Source organism: Oryctolagus cuniculus, chromosome 1, assembly GCF_964237555.1.
Source record: "Oryctolagus cuniculus chromosome 1, mOryCun1.1, whole genome shotgun sequence".
NCBI lineage: Eukaryota > Metazoa > Chordata > Mammalia > Lagomorpha > Leporidae > Oryctolagus > Oryctolagus cuniculus.
The window spans coordinates 65,358,836-65,374,648 of NC_091432.1; the positions used below are offsets into that span (position 1 = coordinate 65,358,836).

Sequence of the window (15,813 nt, forward strand, 5' to 3'; positions counted from 1 at the left end):
ATATCCCTAAAGCTGACTTAGTGGTTCCTTCCTCTTATTAGCCTCACTACTTAGTATGTAACAGGAGACGGTAGTACTCTGGAGTTACACAGATGTGGCTTTTTTTTTTTTTTTTTTTTTTTTTTTTTGACAGGCAGAGTGGACAGTGAGAGAGAGAGACAGAGAGAAAGGTCTTCCTTTGTCGTTGGTTCACCCTCCAATGGCCGCCGCACCATGCTGATCCGATGGCAGGAGCCAGGTGCTTCTCCTGGTCTCCCATGGGGTGCAGGGCCCAAGCACTTGGGCCATCCTCCACTGCACTCCCTGGCCACAGCAGAGAGCTGGCCTGGAAGAGGGGCAACCGGGACAGAATCCGGCGCCCCGACCGGGACTAGAACCCGGTGTGCCAGCGCCGCAAGGCGGAGGATTAGCCTAGTGAGCCGCGGCGCTGGCCCACAGATGTGGATTTCAATCCTAGCTCTACCATTTACTTACTGTGTGATCTCGGACAAGTTACACTTAATAAAAAAGGAAAAATAACCTAAATGATCTTTTTTTTTTTTTAATTTATTTGAAAGGCAGAGTTATTGAAAGGCAGAGAGAGAGAGAGAGAGAGAGAGAGAGAGAGAAGTCTTCCATCCAGGGTTTCACTCCCTAAATGGCTGGCATGGCCAGAGCAGGGAACTGGATTGAAAGTGGAGCAGCTGGGACTCGAACTGGTTCCTATATGGGATGCCAGTGATGCAGGAGGCAGCTTAACCTGATAGTCCACAGTGCCAGCCCCACTAAATGATCTGTAACAGAAGATTAATGTATATCCATACAATAGCATACTATGTATGTGCTTATTTTAACTGATGGAAAAATGGAATTAAAAGATAAGTTTAGAGGGTTAAGATACTGTGTGGTATATCCATATCCCACGTCATAGCGCCTGGGTTCAAGTCTGGGCTCTGCTTCCAATCCCAGCTTCCTGCTAATGTGAACTTTGGGAGGTGGCAGGCAATGGGTCAAGTAGTTGAGTCCTTTTCAGTCACATGGGAGCCCACAATTGAGTTCCCAGCTCTCCACTTTTGGCCTGGTCCAGCCTTGGCTGTTGTGGGCTTTGTGAAAATGAACCAGTGAATGGGAAAGCTCCCTCCACTTCTCCAAAAAATAAATGCAAATATAAAAGATGAGTTTATTTTGGTGAAAGTATTTTGAAATCCATGTATATGAGGGGGTCCTCAAAGACTTGATGAAAAAAATGCATACTATGATAAAACTATGTATAGATTTCCAAACATTCTTGAAGTAGACCAAACTTATATTTTAATTGTTTTTCCATGAATTTTATGAAATACACTCATATATAATAGCCTGGGAAAAATGAGATGTAAATATCAAGATCTGACCTCGGAGGGAGGCATTGTGGTATAGTAGGTAAACTGCTGCCTACAGCACCAGCATCCCACATGGGTGTGGGTTCAAGTCACGGGCACCTATGTGGGAGACCCAGATGGAATTCCTGGCTCCTGGCTTTGGCCTGGCCCAGCCATGGCCATTGTGGCCTTTTGTGGAGTGAATCAGTCAATGAAAGATGTCTCTCTCTCTCTCTCTCCCTCTGCCTCTCTGTTACAGATAAATAAACAATTATTTTTAAAAGATCTGACTTAGGTTTTCATAGGATCACTGACTATGATGCTGACAACTGACTGAAGGGAACATGCTGGTATAGGAGGTGATACTCAGAAACTCAAATGTATGGACATTGAGATTAGATTGAAGATGCAGTGACTGACATAGCATGGTTTGAGGGAATAGGGTTAAACCATGGGGGTTAAGTGGTTAAGGAAGTTACAGCAGGGCAGGTGTTTGGTACAGACAGGTGTCCATGTCAGAGTGCCTGAGTTTGATTCCCAGATCCACCTCCAATTGTAGTTTCCTGTTACTGCAAATCCTGGGAGGTAACAAGTAATGACTAAGTAGCTGGGGTTTCTGCCACCCAGGTAAGAGAACTGGATTGAGTTCCTGGTTCCTGGTTCTAGCCCCAGGTCTAACCCTGGCAGTGTGGGTATCCGGGAAATGAACCAGTATATGGGAGCTCTCTCTATATTTCTGTCTCTCAAATAAATCTTTAAAAACTTAAAGAAGGGTAGTAAATAAAATTGTTGGATAAGGTCACAGAACTAAGTTGTTAATAACAGTTAAAACAGCACTCTGCAACTACTTTACTTATATTCAGAAATATTTTTTTTTTCCTATTTGACAGGCAGAGTTAGACACTAAGAGAGAGAGAGACAGAAAAGTCTTCCTTCTGTTGGTTCACCCCTCAAATGGCCACTACGGCCGGCGGGCTGCACTGATCCAAAGCCAAGAGCCAGATGTTTCTTCCTTGTCTCCCATGTAGGTGCAGGGGCCCAAGCACCTAGGCCATCCTCCACTGCCCTGCCGGGCCACAGCAGAGAGCCAGACTGGAAGAGGAGCAACTGGGACTAGAACCCAGCACCCATATGGGATGCTGGCACTGCAGGTGGAGGATTAACCAAGTAAGCCATAGCGCCAGCCCCCAGAAATACTTTCTTAACTGTGGTTAGTGAACTGGAGATTGTATTCACACATACGAGCATCATGTTGTGCTGACCACGGTGAAGAGAGGTTTGAGAATTGCTCCTCTAAGGTGCACTTACTTGGCTGCTGCTTGCAGACCACAGGCTCTGATGATCTGGACTGAGATGGAGACAGTTCGGGCAGCAAGAACTCCCTCTGCTGTTCTTAGGCTACGCCTGTACCTTAGGCCCACATCCAGTAAACCTGAAGAATGAGGACAAAAGGAAAAAAAAGATACAAAGGTTGGCCAGAAGAATCTGTTTCACCAAACCACGAAGTCCTGGTCAGGAGGAAGGAAGAGGATCACCATTACAATCACGAATAACAGTAAGGAGCCTTGGCAGTCAGAGTAAGCCTGTCAGAAGCATATTAATTGTACCTTTTGGGTTGATGAAGGCAGAACAAGCTACTACTTCACTTTACAGTCAAGAAACTATGGCTCAGACATTCAACTGCTTGAAAGATTATATAACTATCAAAGGGAGAACTCAATTTCAGCTTTTTTTTAACCTACCAATTACATTTATAGAATTGAGTTGAGCTCCATCTTTTCTTCTGTTTTAAATCTTTAAAAGTTTTTCACACTTCACATACTTTTATCATTCTCTTATTATCAGCATCTGAAATATCCTTCTTTATATGCAACTTTATACTTAATGTCACAATTCAGGGGAAGGTTTTTAGGAACAATAGAACAAGCTGAGCAGGGAGGGTCAGTCTCAATTACAGCAAGAGAAAACCTTCTGTGTTGGCAGATGCTCTACAGCACACAAGCTCAGCAACCTGATTTAGAAGGCTCCTCCTGCTTATCTGGTGATGAACTTACAGGGCAGGTCATCCTGGGGGAAACATCAGGCTATAACATCATTCCCATTTCTAAATTATAATTTATCTTTTCCAGCTGCCAGTCCTAACCTTCTCCTCCTTACAGTGAATTCCCAGTTCATGCTAACTATATTTAACCAATCTCATATCAACTCCTTGGAACAGTAACTCACTGAGGGCAACTATTTAACAGAATTTATACTGTGAGGGCTTCTTAAATGCTTGGTGAAGATAAAGGTGAAGAGACAAGTGACATTAGCACAGCATCCATGAACTCATTTTTCTGAGAGGATGATCTCAGAGTTGCATCAGATCCTGAAGGGTACATACTCCAAAATGGGAAAAACTGCTCATGAGCAGTTTCTTATCTCATAAGAGCTGAGAAATATTTATGTACAACAACTTTGAAAGGGAAAGACAAACTAGCCTTCGATTACCTGATGATTGGTTCCTCAGTTCCTTCCTGTTTTCTAGCCTGGGGGTTAGAGGGAGATTAAAGGTCTGTATTCCCACATCCTCACGGTGCTGCGTGGTTACCATGGCACAGATCCTCGAGAGCGGCAATGTTCCTGTGGCGACCATCTGGTCTCTCACATTAGGATAATAGTATCTGTAAGCCACAAAAGGACAAGCTGTCAGTTGGAAGAATTAGCTAGAGAAATGATGCATTCTGCCCTGGAGATCAGCTTTCAGTATCTAGTTATCTTTGGTGCCTGACTGTTCTATACAGGAGATATAAAACAGTCTTATGTCCAGCTGCACTGATGGCTCATTACATGGAGGAAGAAGCCCATAAATTATAACCTGAGTGCAAGATAAACTCAACTTCCCAATGGCTTTCTGTCCCAGGAATCTGTATAGGCTTGGACCTCTGGGAGCAGTTGCTCCTAAAAGCTTCCCTCCTGCAGCAGCTGCAGTGGTTCCAAGGTGGAGCAGTCCCAATCTCCTTCCTGACTCATGCTTGTCTTCAGACTAGGCCCCTCTCATTTGGAGGGTCTACTCTATTTCCTTCTTATACCAAAGCCATTCATTACTGGCTCACAAAATTGCAAATCAAACCTTAGTGCCTTTTTTTTTTTATTTTTAAAGATTTATTTGAAAGGCAGACAAGAGAAAGAGAGGCAGCAAGAAGAGACTGTCCACCCGCTTTTTCACTCCCCAAATGCTACAGCAGTCAGGTATGACAGGCTGATGCTGGAGTCAGGAGCTCTGTCCTGGTCTCCCACATGGGTGGCAAGAACTCCAGTACTTGGGCTATCATGTGCTGTCTTCCCAGGCGCACTAGCAGGAAGCTAATTAGCAGGAAGTGGATGAGCTGAACTCCAACCAGAGCTCAGATATGGGATGCTGGCCTCGCAAGCAGCAGTGCAACCTGCTGCCACAACACTGACAAGCACCTTGCTTGGTGCTTTCAAAAATATGATTTCCACCTGATTATCTTTATGAACAATTTCTGGCATGTGGATGGTGCCCTTCCCCAGATCTGTTGCTTATACTCAGTCATTTCACTTGGTCTCCCGAAGGTGCAGGTGCAAAGGAGGGGACTCAACATCTGAATTTCTGTCAGTACCTTCTCTGGAAATCTGCTACCAATCTGCAGCACTGAGTGGATTTCTATTTTACAAAGGCAACTCTTGCGATGGTGGGAAGTGCAGATAACAAAAAACAACTTTAGCAGTGTAGATATCAGTTCGGAGGCTATCACAGTAATTTAGGCATAATATAAGGGCTTGAACTAAATAAGAAGGCACAAAAGTGGTGCCTGTTATGTTTTAGAAACAGTGGGAGCTAACAGTAACAGGACTTCACTTTTAATTTAGAGGTAGCAGATACAACTGCTCCCAAGATTTCATTAAAAACTGGACAAGAGTGGCTGTCAAATCCAAATAATATAAAAAAAGGGCAGACAGAGTTGCTCAGCTTCCTCATAATAATGCAACCCAGGCTGCTTAAGGACAGGATCCTTTATGACTCTGCATTTCCTTCTGAGGCTCAGGAGTAGGTTCGCTATACGGTACCTGCACCAGATTTCAAACTGGACTCCACCTCCAGGCACGACCCCTTTTGCAGAGAAGGCTCCTAGTAGGAGCCTTTGCACTGGGACTTCAGGTGGCAACAGGAGAGAGTGATGGTGCTCGCTGTGGAAGATGGGATCCGGAACACAGAGCGTGGTTGCAGTTCTGAAGGGCTTCAGAGCAATTCCTTGGGGAAGAAAAGCACACGACTTAAGGTTTCACAGGTGGTAGGACAGTACTTTAACATACAGTATTTAATTTTATTCTTACAATATTGCTGTAGAGATAACTAAGCTGGTGCTATTACTCCCACTTTATAGATAAGGACATGGACATCTTTCTGTATACTTATCAACCATGTGTCCATCTTTGGAGAAAGTTCTATTCAGATCCCATGCCCACTTTCTAATTGGGTTTTTAAAATTACTGACCTCTCAGAGTCCTATATATATTCTGTATACAGGTATATCTCTATTTGAACCCCCCGGATCAATACTGGCAGCACTTTGGCAATCATTCTTGGACATGCACAGAATGGTGAAAAATTTGAGTCATCCAATTTGCTGTTCCCAGCTGAGATCGAAAAAGGTGACAGATTCTTTTTTCTTGTTTCAGCTCTTAGAAATGACAAGGAGATGGAGGTGGTAAGGAGCAGTGTGACACAGTAGAAGAAGCTCTAGCTCTGGATTCAGTTGGATAGGGTTTGATTTTCAACCTTGGCACCTGTAAGTCAGATGGTCCCAGGCATATCACTTATTACCTCTGAACCCTGTTTCCTCCTTTGTAAAATGAATACAATGTATCAGGATAAGTTGTTTGTAGTATTTAGATTATGTATGATCCATGTGAGTTGTGCATATGTTTATATTTTCCTAGGAGCAACGGTTCAAGATTGCCTAATTCAGAGGTTGGTGCTATGATGCAGTGGGTTAATCCTCTGCCTCCAGTGCTGGCATCCCATATGGGTGCCAGTTCTAGTCCCAGTTGCTCCTCTTCCAATCCAGCTCTCTGCTATGGCCTGGGAAAGCAGTAGAAGATGGCCCAAGTCCTTGGGCCCCTGCACCTGCGAGGGAGACCCAGAGGAAGCCCCTGGCTCTGAAAAAATAGTCTGAAAAGCCGTTGCAGCCATTTTGGGAGTGAACCAGTGGATAGAAGACCTTTCTGTCTCTCCCTCTCACTGTCTGTAACTCTACCTCTCAAACAAATAAATAAAATCTTTTAAAAAAATTTAAAAAAACATTGCTTAATTCAGTGTTCATGGCAACTTTTACAACACGACTACTGCAAACAATGAGAATCAACTGTGTATAAGAATTATAGATAATTTCCTGAAACATGGATTTTTTTGTATTTATATAATGAAAGTTTGGAATGAAGTACTTAAAGTGTCAAAAACTCAAAAAAAAAAAAAAGAATACAGATAATTGTATAGTAAGAATTATAGATAAGAATGCAAAGGCAAATGTCCTAAATGGGACAACACGTAAATAATTGGCAGATCTAGGTAAAGGGTATATAGAAGTTCTTTGTACTATTTTCACAACTTTTCCACAAACTTGAAATCATATCAAAATAAAGAGTTATCTTTACTTAATATAGAGCTGGTCTTCCGTGTACAAAGTTAACTGAAAATGGATCTTAGTGGAGACTGGGACTGGGAATGGGTGAGGAAGGAAGAGGAGGGGTGGGAGCGTGGGGGAGAAAGCGGGTAGGGTGGGAAGAATCACCATATTCCTAAAATTGTACTTATGAAATACATGACTCCTTAAATAAAAGTGGTTTTTTTTGTGTGAAAAAAAAAAGTTACAAAAAATAGTCTGAAAAAAGAGAAATAAAAGCAAACTTAGCTGGGGGCTAGAGCTGTGACCCAGCAGATTAAAGCCCCAGCCTACAGTGCCGGCATCCCATATGGGCACCGGTTCAAGTCCCGGCTGTTCCTCTTCCGATCCTCTCTGCTATGGCCTGGGAAAGCAATAGAAGATGGCCCAAGTCCTTGGGCCCCTGCACTCATGTGGGAAACCCTGGGTCCTGGGAAGCTCCTGGCTCCTGATTATCTCCGCTCTGGCCATTGTGGCCATTTGGGGAGTGAACCAGTGCCTGGAAGACCTCTCTCTCTCTCTCTCTCTCTCTCTGTCACTACCTCTCTCTGTAACTCCTTCAAATAAATAAAATTAATCTTAAAAAAAAAAAAAAAAAAAACTTAGCTCATCTCTTGTTTTACTGCCTCGGTATGATCGGAAACATTAAACAATACAAAATTCACTTAGGAAAAAAAAATATTAAATATAACCATTAAAAAAGAACCATACAAAATAAGAAGGCCTTATCGCCCAAACCTACCATTTTCAAGGAACTCGGGTCCTTTTAGAGCACTAGCTTGTGAGTCTTGAACTGGAAAGTAGTACTGGACATAACAATCTGCTTCTCCCCAGACTGTTGCCTGAAGAGGCACTAGCCCTTTAAGCATCTCCACATGGAACTCAAAGTGGTGCTCCATCAACCCATCTCTTTGGTCCTCTGCCTAGTCAATGAAACAGACACACTGGTGAGCCGTAAAGAGTAACTTGCTCATAGTATCCCTGCCTCTCTAGGAAGTCTGAGAATATATGAAGAAATAAGAAAATTGGCTGATGCTAAAACAAGATTCTTAATTTTACTTATGTATAACTCTAACTGCTCAGTATGTTCATACCCACAGGTTTTACTCTAAACCATGAAGTTGGCTTAATATTAGGAAATGCACAAATGTAATTTAGTACACTAATGGAACAAAGAAAAAATGACAATCAATAAATTTAAAAAGGCATTTGACAAAATTCAACATTTGTTTCTTATAAAAGCTCTTAGTACACTAAGAATAGAAAGCTATTTCCTGAATAGAAAAAATAACATACTTGAAGCAAATATATATTAACTTAATTACTATTTCTAAAGAAGCTGAGACTGTCCAATAATGATAGGAACTACTTTGAGGGTAGTGAATACACCATATTGCTACTAAAGGTATACTGCAACTATCGATGAATTATGTATTTATTATTTACTATGAGCAGCTGTTTGTAATAGCCAATTTAACACACACAGCTACTAACAGTGGACTCATGGTTTAGACTTGGGGTGTGACTCCAGAGCCAGTGTTCTTTACCCCTATCCTATGTAGCCTTAGCACACATTAGACACTGGTTATTAGGAATATTCAAAGGGGGAACTGAGGGTTTAGATATGCGTCAGACTATATGATTTATATAGTTTTTAATCAGGAAAAGCTGGGGCTGGTGCTGTGGTACAGCAGGTTAAGTTGCCATATACAGTGCTGGCATCCCATATGGGTGCCGGTTTGAGGCCCAGCTACTCTACTTCAAACCAGCTCCCTGCTAATGAGCCTTCGAAAGCATAGAAGATAGTTCAACTGCTTGGGCCCCTGCACCTGTGTGGGAGACCTGGAAGAAGCTCCTGGCTTCAGTATGGCCCAACCCTGGCCATTGTGGCCATTTGGGGAGTGAACCAGAGGATGGAAGATTTCCTTCTCTCTCTGTCTCTCTATTTCTGCCTTTCAAAAAAATTAAATAAATAAATCTTAAAAAAAAGAATTTTTCTTTGAACTCTCAAAACACATTAGTAATACTCACTCAAGAACTACTTAGGAAACAGAAAACTTGGAATTTGATTCTCTAGAGCAAAAATTTTAGGTAAAAAAACTTTGTCACCACAGTTGCCTAATTTATTCATGTAATATTTACCGATTTAATAAATGCCTGCCAACAGCCAGAAGCCAGGGAACTCCTCTAGGTCTCCCATAGGGTGGCAAGGACCTAATTACGTTGGCCATCATCTGCTGCATCCCAGGCACATCAACAAGGAGCTGGATTACCAGTGAGGTGGGACTTGAATCTAAACACTCTGATATGGGATGTGGGTGTTTTAAGAGGTAGCTTAACTGGCTGCAACACAATGCCTGTGCCTCTACCTCTAACTCATTTTTAAAGGCAATTAAATTACTAGAGAAAAGGAGTACTTTCTGGTTGTCTAATTAGATTTTCTTTATAAATTCAGGATCTAAGAGGGACACAGAAATCCATTTAAACCATAACAGAAAAAGACAAATGATTGCTTGGGTTTATAGAAAGCACTGGAATGCAAATTATGTTCTTTTGTTGAGCTTTTCATTACTGACAAAGAATTTGGGACAATGGCTTCAATAAAACAGCAAGAGAAAATGAAATTATGGTGTTTTTGTGACCCTTATTGTCTAGTCAGTACCATAGCAACAGATGCTACAGGTTGCTGGTCCAGGAAATGGGCTGGCCTAGGGCTGAAGGGAGGGAGTGTTCCTTCTTCATTCTTTAATCTTTGTAATGCCATTATCTGGTCTGAAGAACCCATAGCTAAAAAGACTCGAAGACTTCCATTTTGGTGGCCTGAGAACACATCAATCACAGGCATGTAGCTGTCAACAGCAACAACTGGATACTGAGCTTCAAGCAGCAGGTGAGAAATCTTGGGATCTCTAGAGGAGGAGAAATTGTGAATGAGCAAATAACAATCATTAATCATGTGACAGAGTTGCTTTGTTTCTTAGTTGGTTTATCACAATTTAGTCAAAATGGATGTATAACTAGAAAAGTTAATAAGTAGTTTTAAATATTGGTTAGTAACCAAATAAAAATTACCAGGCAGTTAAGTTCAACAAGTAGCTATTTGAGGGCAGTGAATGTGTCAGATGTTCTGTCTGTATTATGGGTTCCAGCCCAGGGTCGGCAGTGCAACATCGTTTTAGCTGGGACTCGCTGAACTGCATCGCTTTAGAGGGATGCAGTGGGGTGAACTGGGAAAAGGGTGGGCACTAAGCCTGGCAGGTAGGACTGGGATAAAATACCAATGACATCTGCCATTTATCGAATGTCCACCACATGGTAGGCACTTTATAGTACTTTTAATCTGTTAATAACTACAAAGGTTGATATTATCCACCATTTGCAGTAAAGAAAAGCTAAATTCAAAAGGGTTAAGTAGCTTACTAAAGATACACCAGTAGGAGGTTGAGCTGGGATTCAAGCTTTGATCCACATGATTCTAAAGCCCCCAACGGTATCCTTTATACCAATCTGAATCTTAGCTCTGCCACTTGCAGTGTGAGACTCTTTTCTGTCTTCTCATGTGTGAAATGGAGGCAATTCAACCCCCATCCCAGGGCTGTTAGGGCTAAACTGAGATAACAAATATCAAATACCAACAACGATGCTTGGTACACAATAAATGCTCAGTAATTGGTAGTTACTATTGTTTTGTGCTCTCTTAGCCTAGAACAAGCTCTAATGGAATGAGAAGGGAAATGGAGGAAGGCGAATTCCAGATCAGATAATATTGCAAGTACAAAAAGGGGAAAAGTCAAAAGCCTACAGTGGGCAACGGCAGTCATGATCCCATTACTTCTCAGCCTTTCCAAGCTTTCCAATGTTATCACTGTAAGCACTTAACTTCACACAAGGTGTACTCAATGTGTTTTCTCACTGAATCTTCACAACTGCATCGTTGGAGATGGGGGATCTATCATCATCTTCATTTTACAGAAGAAAAGAAAGCCACAAAAGGTAAGTGACTTCTCCCAGCCAAGTGACATCAATTTCCTTATTTGTACACTAGAGACTAAGTGGTCAAAGTAAAGCTCAAATGAGATAAGGGCCACAAAAGTGCTCCTTGTAACATGTAAAACACATTTAAAACAGAATCATGAGGAGCTGCTAGGTAAAAGGTGAGTGCCAAAGTAAAAATTGGAACCTTGAGTGAAAACAACAAACAGTCTCTACTGAGAATAGAAATGATCTTAGGGTTAATCAATATCTACCAAAGTGTTAAATTCAGGTATATCAAATATGAAGGTCTAAAACACAATATTCATTACAGAAATCTTGAAAATAGCTGCTGTGAACAATACTGAGGCTCTGTGACAGGTTCTGATTAGCTCTGTGAGATGCTAACTGCAGGCAGTAGAGCTTTTTAGAGAAGAGAGTGACTCTTGAGCCAGGCCATCCCTGAGTTCTTCACCTGGCTCCACTCTAATGACATGTGTGATAAGTAATTCAATGCCTCTGTGTCTCTGTTAACTCTTGGGTACAACAGGGAAATCAAAGTAGCCACCCAGAGGTCATTATGAAGATTAAATGACTTGTGGTAAGTACGGCTCTTAGCACTGTGTCTGAATCCTGGTTAGCAGTGTCTGTAAGGCTGCTTCAAAGAGGAGAAAGAGCAGTGACCATGGTGCATGGAGAAAAGTCCTCCAAGGGGCTGCTGGGCTCCAAATGTCTGCAAACCCAAAGGATTCCTCTTCAGTCCACACAAAAATAAAGATGCAAAGCAAAACAAAGAATACTCCAAAAGATCCTATTTACTTGAATGACATGTAAAACTGATGGAGGGGGAGTTTCACCAGCCCGAGCAGCTTGTCCTGTCCTGGGCTCCGCACCTTGTTCCAAGTTTCAATTACCATCACGTTGTTCTTAAGCCTATCCAGGTATTTGGAAGACAGAGAGACAGGAATCACCTGGGGGAGAGGAACAACCAAAAAACCTTCAACAAAACAAACCCCACAACAGAGAGTAAAGGTTGATTTATACTTTTATTCACCCAACATTTACTGAACGCCTGTTGCGTATAGGCAGTGTGAAGATATAAAGCATCAAGATAAAACCCACTCTGCAGGTGGAAGTCTGCTACTAGAGACTCAGGCATAAAGGCAAGATACAAACCATGAAGAGTCCTCTGATGGCAAAGCTCATTTATGAGAGTACTTCAAAATGCTTTGGGGAAAATGGAATTAAAATACTAAGTTTATTAGGCAGGTGTTTGGCACAGCAGTTAAGCTGCCACTTGGGGCACTTGTATCTCATAAGTGAGTGTCTGGGTTTGAGTCCTGGCCCTGATCTCCAGTTCAGGTTCCTCCTAATACACACACTGTGAGGCAGCAGGTGATGGCTCAAGTAGTTAAGTCTCTGCCATCCAAGAGGGAGACCAGGATTGAATTGTTTATTTTGGTATAAAAACTTTTGAAATCCATCCATATGAGAGATCTTCAAAAAATGGAAAAGATAGAGATCTTTCATCTGTGGTTCACTCCTTAAATGGCTGCAATGGCCAGAGTGGGGCCAGTCTGAAGCCAGGAACCAGGAGCTTCTTCTGGACCTCCCATGTGGGTGCAGGGACCCAAGGGCCTCGACCATCTTTCACTGCTTTTCCAGGCACATTAGCAGGGAGCTGGATTGGAAGTGGAGCAGCTGGAACTCGAACTGGCGCCCATATAGGATGCTGGCACTCTAGCTTTACCCGCTATACTACAGCCATGGTCCCTAAACTTATCTTTTTTTTTTTTTTTTTTTTGACAGACAGAGTGGACAGTGAGAGAGAGACAGAGAGAAAGGTCTTCCTTTGCCGTTGGTTCACCCTTCAATGGCCGCCGCGGCCAGCGCGCTGCAGCCGGCGCACCGCGCTGATCCGATGGCAGGAGCCAGGAGCCAGGTGCTTTTCCTGGTCTCCCATGGGGTGCAGGGCCCAAGCACTTGGGCCATCCTCCACTGCACTCCCTGGCCACAGCAGAGGGCTGGCCTGGAAGAGGGGCAACCGGGACAGAATCCGGCGCCCCGACCGGGACTAGAACCCGGTGTGCCGGCGCCGCTAGGCGGAGGATTAGCCTAGTGAGCCGTGGCGCCGGCCCCTAAACTTATCTTTTAATTATACTTTTCCATGAAGTTTTTGTAGTACACCTCAGCAATGAACTTCTGGGACACAGAGAAGGTTGCTAGACACGTCAAACATGGTGCTTGTCACCTTTTGTAGGACAAAGTGACCTACTTGTAAACTCTGCTGAGACAGAGATGTTTTTAAAACAACACTGACTGGGCCGGCGCCACGGCTCACTAGGCTAATCCTCCGCCTAGCGGCGCCGGCACACCGGGTTCTAGTCCCGGTCGGGGCGCCGGATTCTGTCCCGGTTGCCCCTCTTCCAGGCCAGCCCTCTGCTGTGGCCAGGGAGTGCAGTGGAGGATGGTCCAGGTGCTTGGGCCCTGCACCCCATGGGAGACCAGGAAAAGCACCTGGCTCCTGGCTCCTGCCATCGGATCAGCGCGGTGCGCCGGCCCCGCCGGCCGCGGCGTGCTGGCCACGGCGGCCATTGGAGGGTGAACCAACGGCAAAGGAAGACCTTTCTCTCTGTCTCTCTCTCTCACTGTCCACTCTGCCTGTCAAAAATAAAAAAAAAAAAAAAACACTGACTGGACAAGGGCTGAGCACTTATCAAAGGGGAGTCAGTCCAATGGATAGCATTTAATGCAACAGCCTGGTGGAAAAAGCTCTGCCTGAAGGGTATCACAGTAAACAGCAAAGCCAGTTGTTCATCTGAATTTTCAATAGTAAAATTATTCCAGAATTGGTTAGCTGGTAGTTGAAAAAGAGATGACAAGCCTACCAAAGAGAACCAGAGATCTAGCACCAAATATAGTTCCGTCAAATAAACTGGAGAAACCAAGGCACCAAGTGTAGTGAAGGAACCCAGGTGTAGTAACTGTACTAGCAGATGGGCATAAGGCCCCGTGATATAACCAGTAGAAAACATGAGAGGCGGGGCTGGCACCGTGACACAGATTAAGCTCCTGCCCGCAATACCAGCATCCCATATTAGAGCTCCAGTTCAAGTATCTGGATCTCTGCCACATCTGTGGGAGACTTGGATGAAGATCCTAGTTCCTGGCAACAACTACTCGGCCTGGCCCAGCCCCGAAGAGTGAACCAGCAGATGGAAGATCTCTTTCTCTCTGTCTCTCCCTCTCTGTTACTCTCCTTTTCAAATTAATAAAATAAATCTTTACAACAAATAAACAAACCAAAGAAAGAAAACATGAAGGGCAAAAAAGGTGAAACCAGAAGCAGTACAAGTCATACTGAGAAGATACTAGAAGAGCAGAGAACCAGAGCAGAGTTGATTTTGTGTCCAGCTAAGAAACACTATTTATTATACAAATGAATACATTTCTGCTCTTTGAAACTAAAAAAGTAAAACGAACACAGCAACCTAAGCTCCAGACAGGGAAGTTTCAGAAAGAGCTTCTGGGAGAAGGTAATCCTAAACTTTAAGGCTGAGCTGGTGTTAACTAGCACAAAGAGTTCTGCCCAATATGTGTCACGAAGGCTAAGGAAGAAATTCAAGACAGAGGAACAACACACGTAAGACACAGAGGGAAGAGAGAATTCGGGAAACCTGAGTAGTTGACCACAGCTGGACTACCCAGTGTGAAGGGAAGAGCGGCAGAAGTGGAAAACAAAATACAGCTGGTTCTTAAAGGATCTTGGACTCACATTCAGTCCTGAAGGCTATGGGGAATCACTGAGGGGTTTTAGGTAGAGGAGCAGAGTGTTCAGGCTAGTGTTTTAGAAAGAATGCTCTTCTTGGTGCACAGGGAAAGAACTGGCAACAGGGAGACCGGTTTAAAGGCTCTCTGGAATGAGGGTGAGGGCCTGAATGGAACCAGTGGCAATGAGGGTGGAGGTAAGGGGGTGTATTCCAGAGGCGATGAAGTTTGCAACACTTATATTGAATTCGATGAGTACTTACATAAGAGAGTCAAGGACAACTTTGAGGTTCTATTTAAGTTTCTGAGTAAATTATAATATGAATGAGGGTAGACACAAAGAAGAACAATTTGGGAGGAAAATAAATTCAGATTTGGAAATATTTGAATTCCTTCTTTCATTTAAACATCTTTATTGAATGTCTGGAACATGCTAGGCAATGCGTTAAGTGCCAAATGTAAGGTGCTTTTTGGTGATAACCAGCAAGCAGTTAGATCTGAAATTAGAGGGAAAAGTCTGGTTCACAGGAAAGTTTAGATTTAGAAGTTATCTTCATAAAAATGACAACTGAAGCTGTGGGAATAGATGTGATGACCAAAGGGAAAAGAAGGTTGATTTGGAAAGTTGCCAGGGATACAGCAATGAATGGGAACATCGACACTAAAAGTTCAGACAAAGGAAGAACTGCTGAGGTTATTGCCATTTTGCTAGCTTTTCCTCTTAGCCCAAAAGATCAGCAGTAGAGTCAAGAGAGAAAACAAGAAAGTGGAGATAAAAAACCAAGAAAGAAAATAATTCTACAGACAAATCACATAAGATGAATATTGAAATAAATGGAGGGACAAAGGAGACCGAGGGAGAATATATAAATAAAAAAATAAAGAAGCGATTGGAGATGGGAGGGTCCATTAAAAAGATCATGGAAAAGTGGAATTATAAGATGTCTCTTTTGGTGTTGTTTTTTTTTTTTTTTTTTTTTTTTTTTTGACAGGTAGAGTTATAGACAGTGAGAGAGACAGAGAGAAAAGCCTTCCTTCCTTCCTTCCTTCCCTCCCCAAATGGCCAC

The 15,813-nt window shown here is 43.0% G+C and overlaps 1 protein-coding gene across 14 annotated transcripts in view; it reads right to left on the minus strand.

Annotated features, from left to right (window-relative positions):
• Positions 1-15,813, minus strand: part of C2CD3 (C2 domain containing 3 centriole elongation regulator) — a 122,697-nt gene that overhangs the window by 56,208 nt on the left and 50,676 nt on the right. For all 14 annotated transcript variants that reach the window (XR_011389150.1, XM_002708510.5, XM_070075269.1 and 11 more), the window contains 6 exons: positions 11,798-11,949; positions 9,669-9,915; positions 7,749-7,929; positions 5,412-5,595; positions 3,831-4,003; positions 2,649-2,772 (listed from right to left, as the gene is read on the minus strand). Coding sequence is in view for 13 of the 14 variants with exons in the window: in XM_002708510.5 (XP_002708556.2) it covers positions 2,649-2,772; positions 3,831-4,003; positions 5,412-5,595; positions 7,749-7,929; positions 9,669-9,915; positions 11,798-11,949 (1,061 nt within the window). In the remaining variant the exon portion in view is untranslated. The remainder of the gene's footprint in view (positions 1-2,648; positions 2,773-3,830; positions 4,004-5,411; positions 5,596-7,748; positions 7,930-9,668; positions 9,916-11,797; positions 11,950-15,813) is intronic.